The 12,654-nt window shown below is 39.9% G+C and overlaps 1 protein-coding gene and 1 long non-coding RNA gene across 8 annotated transcripts in view; one reads left to right on the top strand and one right to left on the bottom strand.

Moving 5' to 3' along the window:
• Positions 1–2,686, bottom strand: part of LOC144014568 (uncharacterized) — a 9,359-nt gene extending 6,673 nt beyond the window's left edge. Inside the window, exons 1-2 of the long non-coding RNA XR_013282499.1 lie at positions 1,837–2,686; positions 1,421–1,472 (exon numbers count right to left, since the gene is read on the bottom strand). This is a non-coding gene — a long non-coding RNA (uncharacterized LOC144014568). The remainder of the gene's footprint in view (positions 1–1,420; positions 1,473–1,836) is intronic.
• prdm16 (PR domain containing 16) overlaps positions 1,998–12,654 on the top strand; it is a 213,304-nt gene continuing 202,647 nt past the window's right edge. For all 7 annotated transcript variants that reach the window (XM_077514591.1, XM_077514588.1, XM_077514586.1 and 4 more), the window contains exon 1: positions 1,998–2,302. In XM_077514591.1, coding sequence (XP_077370717.1) covers positions 2,266–2,302 — 37 coding nt within the window. In that variant the 5' untranslated portion in view covers positions 1,998–2,265. The remainder of the gene's footprint in view (positions 2,303–12,654) is intronic.

The raw sequence follows: 12,654 nt of genomic DNA, 5'->3' as shown, positions 1-12,654 counted from the left end.
CCGGCTGACCATGACACCTCTCTTCCGGAGACGCAGCCAGGTCGCTCCTGTCTCTTCTGATCCTTCCCACCGTCCTTCCTACCTTCCAACCAAAATGAAAGGACTCGGAGGAAACACTCGGTCCTGCCGAGTGTCGCAGTGGAGTGCGACCATTTCCTTGCCAGGTTAATTAGCCCTTAATTGCGCCTCATTTGTCCAAACTAATGCAATAGAAATATGTTGTGTACATTGGGCTGACACGTGAGTGCAAAACACACACACACACTAAGTCAGTTTTTTTCCCTCTTTATTCAGTATTTGTGTCTGAGGCTGACCTAATCGATCTCGAGCCAATCGATCAATGGTTTCATTCTCACTCCCACGTTGTTTCCTCGCCCACTGAAGAACTCAAACAAAACCTTTGCACACTAATTATGATTTGTTTGTCCACATTGTTCTTTTTCAATTTTGCACTTCACTGGTAGAACTTAATGTGAATGCCAATCGTCGGAATTATTTGAAAAACCCGTAAACATAATTTTGGATGTAGGCCTATAATAACCGCACTACCCTTCGCGCCCCACCAATATTGCAAGAGGTTCCCTTGAGTATCCAGTAAATTTATGCTAATTGCTACTGATTATTATTATTGATTAATGATCTGCGCAATGTGTTTGAGACGTGCATGTCCAATATTGTAAAATCCTGTAATGACAAATTATTCAAATGTATTATTATTATTATTATTATTATTATTATTATTATTATTATTATTATTATTATTATTATTATTATTATTATTGTTGTTGTTGTTGTTGTTGTTGTTGTTGTTGTTGTTGTCATCGTTCGAAACTTCTTATATCAATACTGTTACTACTATATAATAATAATAATAATAATAATAATAATAATAATAATAATAATAATAATAATAATAATAATAATAATAATAATAATAATAATAATAGGATGTGCGTTTGGTGTGTGTTGTGGTTAGCATAAGTGTATGGCTGTGTGTATAGGCCAGCAGGCAAACATGCAGGCAGACTGCAGCCGCTCCATCATCGCAGATCTTTAATAGGCTCCAACACAGAGCCGCCTTTATTTAGCCAAAAGCAGACGGAAACCATTCCCATATGACACGTATCGGCTACAGGCCCAGGCACCATGTGGAGCCCGGCCCACCGCTCCGCTTCAAATGCACGCTGACAGAATTTTCTCACATTTTGCTGCTGCATGGAACGATTAAATAACCACAATAATAATATTAAGAAATAATAACTGTTTAAATTTGTATCAGAATTACAATGATATCATGCGTAATAATAATAATAATAATAATAATAATAATAATAATAATAATAATAATAATAATAATAATAATAATAATAATAATAATAATAATAATAAGGAACTCTTTCTGCCTTAGTTTAATCGTTACCTGGACTTTGGGACCTGTGTGCAGTCGAAGCCAAATGGTGTGTTTGGAAATCCTGCAGCACACAAACAACAAACAAAAAAACAAACAGACAGGTGCAGATTCATGCTTACACTGCAGTTCACGTCGCTTATATGCACCTCTTTTTTTCCCCCTGTTTTAATGTTTTTATTGTATTTAATTCCCAAATAATTTTCTGTGAAGCCAACACAATGTTTGGCTTCATGGAGGAGTGGGGACATGCATGCTTTGCTGCTGCACACGCACAAGAAGTAATGTGCAATTAGTAGAGCTCCATCCAATAACAAACTTTATTTTACCCCCCAGAATAGCTTGCACCATAATAATGAAGACATGCTCGTGGTAATAAAGCCACGAATAACATATGATAATCACAAAAATAATAATTGACTTCTTACCTGGCGGCGTGCAGGGGCCGGCTGCAGAGAAGAAGCACGTCGCCGCCTTGAGTTAAATGCAAGTGGGTGCTGGCAGCAGCGGAGCTGGGTGGGCTGGGAGCTGCTGGCTGAAGGGGGGAATTTGGGGAGGAGGGAGGGAGAGAAGGTGCGAGCGTGAGGAGAGAGCAGCATGTGGAGGAGGAGGTAGAGGAGGAAGAGGAGGGGAAGAGATAAGTGATCTAAAGGGGAGACGATAGGACAAAAAAAAAAAAAAGTGATGATGATGAATACATTGGAAAGTTTTTTGGCCCCGGCGCGGGTGTCAGATTGAATGGGGCTTTGCGCATGTGCGAAGGTGTCCAAACTGACAATTGCTGGTGAGATGAAGATAGTGTTGTTGCTGCTTCTGGGCTCACGGTGGACGACGAGAGGAATCTACAAGGCGACAAGATGAGATCCAAGGCGAGGGCGAGAAAACTGGCCAAAAGTAGGTCCCGCATTTTATGGTCTTTTCCTTCCCGGTTTGAAAAAAACAAAAAAGAAAAGAAAAGAAAAGAAAAAGTAGCGCTTCTTGCTTGTTCCTGTCCGGTGTCATAACGCGCAGCGGCGACACTTTTTGGCCACAAGAGATCAACTTTTTGTGGACGCTCGGTTGCGGCTGCCGGAGCGAGTTTGTGTGCACTTTGCGGTGTTTGTTTCTCCGCGCAAAAGTTTGACGCCGGTGCCTGACTGCAGCTTTCAGATTCGCTCGTCGTTCTTGCTGGAGGTTTTGCTTTTCTGCTTGCTGGAAGTTACGCGAAAGTTCCCGAAATGCATTCGAATGTTCTGCTTGTTGAGAAGAGAACCCTTCCAAGTCTTGTGAAATCACATCATTCTCTACTCGTGTAATAGTGGGCGCTGTGGTACTGTCCCACAGCATTTCCACACTGAGGCGTGCATTTTATTTTATTTTTTTAAAAGGGGGTCGGGGTGGGGATAAGAAAGTATAAATATGTTGTGTCGTTTGTTTTTCACCTTCTCTCCGTTTGCATGCATGCACATATCGCCCCCTCCTTTTTTTTTTTTTTGTATATACTCAAAGCCCCCCCCCCATGCCCCCACCCCATCATCCCCACCTCCCAGTGTCAATCAATAAGTGCAAAGAGAGAAGCAAACAAGCACAAATTCTTGTTTTGATATTTGATGTTGCAGATTTTATTTTGCATTCTTTCTCGTGGCTCTGACATTTTATCCGCTTAATTGTTTCCTTGCAGCCTTTGTGAACACTTAATTCACGCGACTCATTAAGAAGGTGATGACCTAATGATGATGATGATGATGATGATAAGGGGCCCAATTAGTTGTGTAAAGGCCTGCTGGCATTCTGATTCTGTTCCAACGCATATCGAGCTGTCATGCACACGTCCCTAAAATTAGCAGCATTTTATTTATTTATTTTTAATTTTGTTTAGGCTAATTATTTTAAATCCTGAGTTTAAAAATATATCATTCTTGAGAAGGCTTGAGAGTTTTTTTTGTGAGACTGTTGCCAGTATTAACGGCTAAGCTTTTCACATTTCGTTTATACTGCTATACAAGAAATGTGCACATATTGTTTATTTATCCCGGCTTTTTAGAACATGTCTTTATTTATTTTATTTTATTTTTTAGTTTGGGAAAAAAAAAGTATATATATATTTTTTTAAAGGTTTACTCGACCGTCATAAATCACGATCCTTATTTTCTATGCTGCCTTTTTCTACTACTAAGCCCGCGTGGAGCTGCACTTTTTAAGTTGTAAGGCATAAAGAAAAGGGAAATAGCTAATTGGTCTGCTTCGTATAATTGTTTAAAGGTGTCGAGCAGAGCGCTCCTTGCGAGCAGTGTGCACTTGGTCCTGATCTGCAAACAGCCCGAGTTGATAGTCTGTTGATCCTGGTGCTAATGAACACAAATACCTGGCTTTGGGGAGCCCTCCGTGCACAGACCCCAGATCAGCAGAATGGGCAACGGGCACGGAAAACAAAAAAAGCTATTTTGGAGTTCAAAACAAAGAGCGCAACTTTTGAATGGGACGTGTTGAATCAGTCAGTTGCGCAGCTCAAGTTCACGCGTGTGTTGCTAAATCCTTTTATTTTCAAGCGACTTATTTTCTTTGCGCTAAAGTCTCGCATCCTGGACCAAACTGAAGGCCGTGATCCCACGGAAACGTGTGCCTAAACGCAGCGTGTGTGTGTGTGTGTTTGCGTGTCTGCCACTCCGCGTGTCGAGTGTGTGTGCGAGTGTGCGTGGGCGAGCGTGAGTCTGTTAGTGCCCGCGCGTTACATTGATTTACACAACGTTTGCAATCTCGTGAAGAACTACAACACTATTATTTACTAGTTTGACTTCTACAAAATAAATTAAATACATTTAGTGATACACGCACGCACACGCGCGCGCACACCTACACGTACACACACGCACAAAAAATAAATAAATAAATAAATAAATAAATAAATATATATATATATTACTGCTACACACGTTTCACCCATTGTGTCAGTAATTTTACAAGTCACTTTGATTTGCAAACGATATATTTTATTTGATCAGCTTGTGGTCGTCGTCATTATAGTGTTGGATTTCACTGTCAAAAGGCAAACCAAAAGTAATCTAATATGTTGCTTCATTCATGCTTGATGGCATGCTGTGTACTCTTTGTAAACATCAGAGTCATTTCGGTCGAACCTTTTTTTTTTTTGAGCCAATGCACCCGTTTTGCATTAGAGAAATCTCATTGCACACCAGCAAACAAAAATGCACGAAAAAGTAGGAATGCTAAAAATAATGATGACCTCATGTCTGTGTATTCACTCATTGACTTAATGTGGAATCTTGGCCTGTTTTGTTGAGCATGCACAACGCTGATATACTTGCACGCAGCCAGGACTTATTCCATGGCAACAGGTGGATACACAGGCTTATTGTGTATTTTTTGCCATTTAAAGGAAGAACATTTCATTGGTCTGCCTATATGTAATTGCTGGCATAGACAGCTGAGCAAAGATTGTTTATGCAATCAATACATCCGAATAACAAAGAGGTTGTCAATGGCAGCTAAGCGTATTGTTTTCATTTGTCATATTGACAAATTTGTCTTATCGTTGCATCAGAACTTTATTGGTACTTATTACACCAGATTTTTATTTTATTTTGCAGTTTGATTTATATTTGTTTTTTGGTGGGGGTGCAGATCCTGTCACATCTGCTCATGCTATGTTGGGGCCTAAAGTCTACTTCCCAAATGTGTTTCCAGAGGATTTCATAAAAAGAAAAAGAAGCTCTGTCTCCTTGTCTGTTGAATAAAATCTCCTTCACCGTATGCACAATTGTTGTATTCTGATCTGTTGGATCATATTAAACCTCGCAATGATTTTGCCACTTTGTAACTTGTCAAAGGGTAACTTTTTTTTCCTCCTTGAATTTGAGTAAAGTCTTTGTCATGGTTCCAGTGAGTCCAAAGTCAATCTGGTGTCTGGTTCTGTAGCATATGGTCTTCATTTGATTCACATAAAATGATACAAATACAGATGAATTGCTTTATGTAACCATAACTTCAAGATTGCGAGAGCAGACTCTTCCCACTATAAGTAAATGTGCAGTTCTCATTTCTACTCACTCTTCTGTCTAAGCTTTTGTGGTCTCCTTCAATATTGGCTACAGAGAACAAATTCAAATATGAGAGAATGATGACTCACCTGCTCTCAATTCTGGCTATGCATTTTAGAATATTACATTTTTAGTCAATTTTACAACTGTTCTGCTCTTACTCATACCCTGATGCTGTTTGTGTCCTGGAAAATACTTCCAAAGTGATTCGGTCACTCTTCTCTTAATGGTGTTGCTGCTTCGCCCATGATAAATTTGGGATACTTCACTCAGTCTACTACAATTCTGCAACTACGAGAATAACCACAGCAGTCATTTTGACATTGAGTATTTCATTAATTTAATTGATGTAACATAACTTCTCAGCGATTACACATGCAAAATTGCAAACTCGAACTGCAAACATTTTCTTCGTGGAAAAAAAAAAAGTATCCGTCTTTCAAAATAGGTTATGACATTGGAAAATGTAAAAGCAGTCAAAATGACGGCCTTGGTAGTTCTAGTCTAGTGTAAAAGTAGCTGTGAACCCTTTTTTCGTAGTATACTGCTTCCAGGTGGCCAAGTTAGTTTGCACATCATGATTATATCATTGCGGCTGAGCCGCAATGATATAATCATGATGTGCAAACTGTTTTAATTATTTACATTCTGCTGAATTATGATTTATAAAGTATTTTACGGAGGTGCCACCATATAGAAATTAACATCCAAACAGTTTATCAAAATTTTCATGATTTTCATTTTAAATGCCTAGTATAATTAAAGGTACATTTGTTTTGACTAGCATATCAATGACAACTAAAACCACTTTTCTTGATAATAACCAGAAAGTTCCTAAAACATTGCTTTCGGGTTTCTTTTGTGTCAGTTATAGTCACTTGATGCATTTTTAGTGGCACTTAAGAAAACAGGGCGGTCCTTAATTTTTTCAATCGCTGTATATACAAAATAGTGTAAAATAGCAGTGTAGTGTCCCCTCCCACTTTCCCTTGCGTTAAAATGTGATTAATGCGACAATTTCCTGTGATTAATGAATCATATATATATATATATATATATATATATATATATATATATATATATATATATATATATATATATATATATATATTAAATCTAGCTAATCAACTAATCAAACAAATTGACAATAATCATTAGCCAGCAGCTCTAAAAAAAAAAAAAAAAAAAAAAAAAAAAAGTGTATCTTAATGCATGTGATTGGTATCGGTCTCACGAAAGGATGATCAATGGGAATTGGCAGCATAAAATAATATTGGTTCAAAGAATAAATCAGCCACTAAATTATTAAAGTATTATTAAAATTCCAACAATGCACAATGCACAAACATACAAATCGACTCACACTCATATATTAAAAAAAAAAGAAAGAAAAGAAAACAGGACCCAAATCGAAGTTAATAAAAACATATGTGTAAAAATATCACTCATCAATGATACATCAATGATCCATAGCCGTTTGACATATCCCAGGAAGTATTATGGTCCGGAGAGTAATGACACATTGCAGTGTCATGGCAACTGTTTTTCTATGATGAAAGAAGTTGTTGTTTGCACACGATGAAAATATTAATTCTAGCAGTGATCAGAGCTAGCCTCAATCCTGCTAGCTTCCGCTGATCACGACATGCACTACGTCGCTACAGCCACCAATAGAACACCACATCTGTGATGTCCGCGTCATAATTATCTATCCAGTATTTTTGATCATTTTCGACCTGTTTGAGCAATGTGATCAAGGATTTCATTTCCGCAACAAAGAACGGACAATACTTAACAGTTTCCAGCTTGTATAATATTATAGAGTCCTTATTAAGAAATACAATTACATTTTTTTTTATGGGGGGTGGGGGAGGGTGTACTGTATAGTAAAGTAATCAATATAAATATTGGTAGTGTCTATTTTAATGAAAATATTTTTTACAGCGCTTTATTATGTGCAGGTGTGCCAAATGTTGTGGCCCGAGTGTTTGTTCAATGCCTTTTATAAATTGTTTCCTGTCATAAGTCATGAGGCGCTTTGGACTGATGGTCCCTATGATGGTTCAAAAACATTTCAGCTTTCCATTTCACAGTCAGGTTTAATTGCACATTCAAAGTCATGGAGTGAAAAGACACACACAAACACGCACACACACATAAACACAACTTGGAGGTGACAGTTTTAGAAGCAATGATAGAATTTGAACCTCAATCAATCACAAACTGGAAAGGTTGAGTGTAAATGTCATCCAAACAGCAGGAGTTGGCAGTGTAACTAGCTAAGTGTGTGTGTGCGCGTGTGCGTGTGTTTATAGGTGACGGAGGTCCTGTCACTGCTCTGACTTTTGTTCGGTGTGGCACGACGATGGGTGGGCACCTCCACCACGTACACACACGCTTCCTGCAGTTGCAAGTTGTATATTGAGTTGACATGCAAATACCATGAACCATTAAGCTCTTGCACATGGCTCCAAATCCCATTCATTCCACTGATACGCTGACCTCACATTATCCAGTTGGCAAATATCCCTCCTCCCCGCCTTGCTCCATGACCTCATCTGCCGCGTTTGTGAAAAACATCATTTGGCAGTTCCAGATATCTCCCTGGTGTTTTCTTTTTTAGTGCCCACCTCCTCTTCTTCTTCCTCCTCCCCTTCCTCTTACCTTCAGTTTGGCAAATGGGGCAGAGTCTTTGTTAAAATAGCCAAGAAGAATTCAATGACCAATGGTGAGAAATTTCTCTGGTTACACCTGGTTACTGTCTACTAGCATCTTTAGACTGAGAATAAACTTGCATACGTTCCAATCCACACAAAACAGCTCGTCCTCACTTCCAGGGCACACTGATTATTGTGAAAGTTTCTCTGTCTCTCTCTCTCTCTGGCATGGTTTTTGCACCACCCACTGTGAAGCGGTGCGCACTGTTTGCCAGACGAGGGGCGAATGTGTGGAGTCCTAATGAGCTTGTTGTAGCAGCTCTCATGATTCCCTCCACGTCGCGGCGTCCCGGGGCTTGCTCAGCATTGTGACTAGTCTTATCTGGGTCTAATCCCGATTTGTTTGGCATTAGCCAGGTCACTTTTACCCTCTTTCTCCCATTTTCCCTTTTATTTCTTCATTTGTCCTGACTCTGCTCTTTTCATTCGATCCTCAAATCCCGATTCCCCGGTGCCATGATCTTTCTGTCTCGGAATTGTTTGTGTGGTTTGACAATGTAGAGGCTTGTTTTTTTTCTTGTTTGTAATCAGTGTAAATCCAGATCCTTAATTTTCTGTAACCCTTCTCCGCATTAGGGTTGCGGGTGTGATGGTGCTTATCCCAGTTGAGATATACATTCGTTGGAATACACCCTGGACTGGTCGTATGCCAGTCTCAGGACACATATAGATAGGCACCATCTCACACTGACATTCTCACCTATGGACAACTCATGTTTTTTGGAATGTGGGAGGAAGACTGAGTACTGTACCTGGAGCAAACATACCCTGGCTAGCACAGGGAGAACATGTAGTCTCAAGGCTAAGCGCTAAGGGCAAATATGCTACCCACTCAGTCACCATGCTGCCTTCCACCAAAATAATTGAATAAATATGTATGCAGTTGTGGATAGCGGATGCATGATTATTTCTTGTTTGTCAAGCGCCATCGTTTTTGTTTTTTTTAAACCCATTTATAGCCACTCACTACTAGACTAGAGCAGAGTGGTCGCAAATTATGACTCATTTCGATCTGGCCCAAGTCTGTCAGTGTGCCTTTGAGCAAGATGATGAATTCACAACTGATAGAGGCATCCCCCAAAAACCTTTCTCCCTCCTCCTCCTCTCTTTGGCACCTACTCAGCTCAACATGGCCTTACTCCCTATAAACAGATTGGATTTCTAGTACCAGGCCAGCTGATGTGATTTTACATGGGTGACATAAACTGATAATTGTTTGATTGACAGGTCAAACTGATTTTTGTTGCTATTATCGCTGCTTTATTTAACATATTAAGAATTCATTCAATTTTTAAATTGTTAAATAGTCCACATCCAGGACTTACAAAAGAATGTTGTTTCTCTCTCTATAGCAGCCAAATAGTAGTCAAATCAACATGAATAAAACAAATTGAATATACACTTGTAAAATTATTGAGAATAAGAAATCCGCTATGCAGTATTGTACATGTATATTAGCAAAATGTTTACAGATATATTGCCATGATATGCCACAGTATCTTCCTTTGTGCTGTGGCTAGTTTGCTTGCCACCCTCAGTCCACTTGCAAATAAGTTGTCTCCCTTAAGCCTGCTGCGCACTGAGTGATGCGGCCGAATGCGACTGAAGTGGACCATTGCGAAAAAATTACAGTTGGCCACTCTATGGCACACACAAAACGAGTAAGCATTGCACATCTACTGGCACACTGCAACTAAAACACTGCAACTGCACATACGGGCCAAATTTTCGCGCCCAATGTAAGTCTAACTGTGCGCATTTATGTCTTTTTTCTTTTTCTTTTTTGCTTGACTAGCACAGAACATTTTGTGCCATTGTGGGATGGAACGCAGACGACTCCTGCACAATCAAAGCGGCTCCCCTCATTCTTATAAGGTGATAGAAGCGATCGCCCTGAGAGCTAGCTTCTGTCACCGGGGATTGGTCTGCCAAGGTCCCTATCCTTGGCCGCCGCCCAGCTCTCTGCGCACCCGACCCCTTTGGCCCCTCCCACAGGTGGTGAGCGCATGAGAGTCTGCCATCTGGTTCGAATGCCTCCCTGGAGAGGTGTTCTGGCCACGTCGCACCGGCCGGAGGGCAGTAGATGATGGATGGATTGATGTTTCTGAATTGTGTTCAATTTTCAAGTGCTAATTTAGTAATGAAGGTATTCTCATATCGAGTTGTGAACAAAGATTTTCTCAGACTCCGGCGTTGGGAAAATGTGTTTTTCAAAATCCCCGTGTACGTTTGGACATGTCCTCAGTCACAGCCTGGCACTGTTGATGATGCTCATCCTGTCCAGATATGATAAGCAGACAAACTGCTCTCCCCTGGGCTGTTTGTCTGTCTGCCCCTTAAATAGCCCACAGCGTGTGAAGGCAGCGTGGCTCTCAACTCCCTCAACTCCGTCCCCTTTCATCGAGCCGCCAGTTCAAAGCCTTGGCTCCATCTTCACTTCTATCTCTTCTGCTTTTCTTTCCCTCCCTTCTCCTCACTATCGTTCTGACTGGGTTTCATCATTACCGCAAAGATGGGCTCGCTGTGTCTCATTAGAGCGGATTAGAGACATCTCCACGTCTCACAAGGGCCGAGCGGGACGTTTCTGTTCTCCGGTCACCACCCCCAGCCCCCTTTTCTCTCACAGATCAGGTTCTTTGATTTGGCCAGATAAAGACCTCTTTCATGTCGGCGGGGACGGTTAGCGATTACACTGTCAGGCCCGTCGTTTTGGTGGGTTTGACAAATTTGCCGCTCGGGGTGGGGCGGTTGTGGGGTTTGTCCTGGCCAGGCGGCGGACAAGAAGATTCACAGTAATTGAGCTGTTATTATCCAGTGACCCTGCCATCCGCTAGAGCGTAGGCCTCAGTAGACCTCCTATTTGTTTAATACTTGGGATAACTTTCTTTGTGACTATGATGGACAGCAGAGAAAAAGGGGGTGAGGAGTGCGGAAGTGGGGTGTCAGCCGTAGATGAATGTCTCTGCTTATTTGGGCACCCCTCTTCAGCGCCGCTCTCCATGAAAATGGGCTCTGCTACATTACTGATGTAAGTTTCTTTTCTTAGCTCCTCCACGCTACAGCATAATTAGGCCCATATAACTGGCTGCTATTTATTTATAAAAGAAAGCTGTTGGCATGTTGATTACAGAACCCCCCCAGAGAAAAGTTTCTCTACTAGTGTTTTTCAAATCAATTAAATAGAATGCAGTGCACAGGATAAAGGGACAGTATTAAGTGTGCTCTCTCAGTACCCACAACTTCTTCCATTTGAAGCATTTGAACAAAATTCTTACAATGTTGACAAGTGTCCGCAGATTCATTTTCAAATATAACATGCCATAAATTTGCCCTTCAAAGGTTTTACCAATGCCACAGATAAAATGAAAAAAAAAAAAATCTTTGTAAATCTTTGGAAAGTAATTTTTAAACAATTATAAGTCAGAATTTGAGCAAAAACAAATAGAGAATAGAAACCATTCAGTTAATTATCATGTTGGTAATTTGCATAAATAAATACCGTTTCCTGCATGTTGTATAAAGTACATACAATTGTTGCCATATATTATTGACCCAATATTGGCCCATTAAATTGAATGAGAGCTCTTAAATTTGAATTAAAATTTGTAAATAAATATGTATATTTTTTTGTCAGTAGTCTTGCAGTGTTAAATTTTGCTCTAAGGCGGTCACTGCTGTTGCGAAGGACTGTATGTGTTCATTTTAAGCAATTGTATTACCACTAGTGAACATGTTTTAAAAAATAGACTTACACTACAAAGGTACTTTTTTTTTTTACAGTGACATGGTTGTAAAATATACCTGTTCACATGGATGATAAAATGACAGAAATGCAGGGTGTGGTGATTTCAATTAGAAATAAACAACTACTTCTTCCCTATCCCTATTAGTCCTATTCAAGAGGGTATTTTATATACAATGGATATTAAAAGTGTACCCAAACCTTTTGAAATTTATTTCTTATATAAAAATCAGACCAAGATTAATGATTTAAACACTTTTTACCACCTTTAATGTGACCTAAAACCTGCGTTAACTTTGTTATCAGAAAATCTTTTCAAGAGAAGATGATTCAATGGTAGCTGTCACCCACTTACCATTGAAAGTGCCTCTGATTAAGAGGGTTCAGATGTTCTAGCAGGCTTTTCTTTACATTTGATGTGCTTGCTAGCAGATGCTTCAAAGTTTTTGCGCTAACAATGACTGCTATTTGGAACTATTCACAATTTCCTCCATCTTGGCTCAGCCAACTGAAGAAAAACAGTCCCAAATGGTGATGCTAACACCACCATGCTGAACAGGTATGGTGTTATTTTGCTAATGAGCAGTGTTACGCTAAAAGGTTCTACCTTTGTTTCCTTGCCCCATTACATGTTTTCCCACAAGTTTTGCGAGATTTTAAGTGTGTCTTGGCAAAATGTTGCTGGGCTTGAATGTTATTCTTGGTAAAATAAGGCTTCGGTCACATGTACTAAATAGTCAACACTTGCCA

The sequence above is a fragment of the Festucalex cinctus genome, chromosome 2, assembly GCF_051991245.1.
Source record: "Festucalex cinctus isolate MCC-2025b chromosome 2, RoL_Fcin_1.0, whole genome shotgun sequence".
Taxonomy (NCBI): domain Eukaryota; kingdom Metazoa; phylum Chordata; class Actinopteri; order Syngnathiformes; family Syngnathidae; genus Festucalex; species Festucalex cinctus.
The sequence above is the reverse complement of the archived record's forward strand: the minus strand, read 5'-3'. Positions and strand labels throughout refer to the sequence as shown.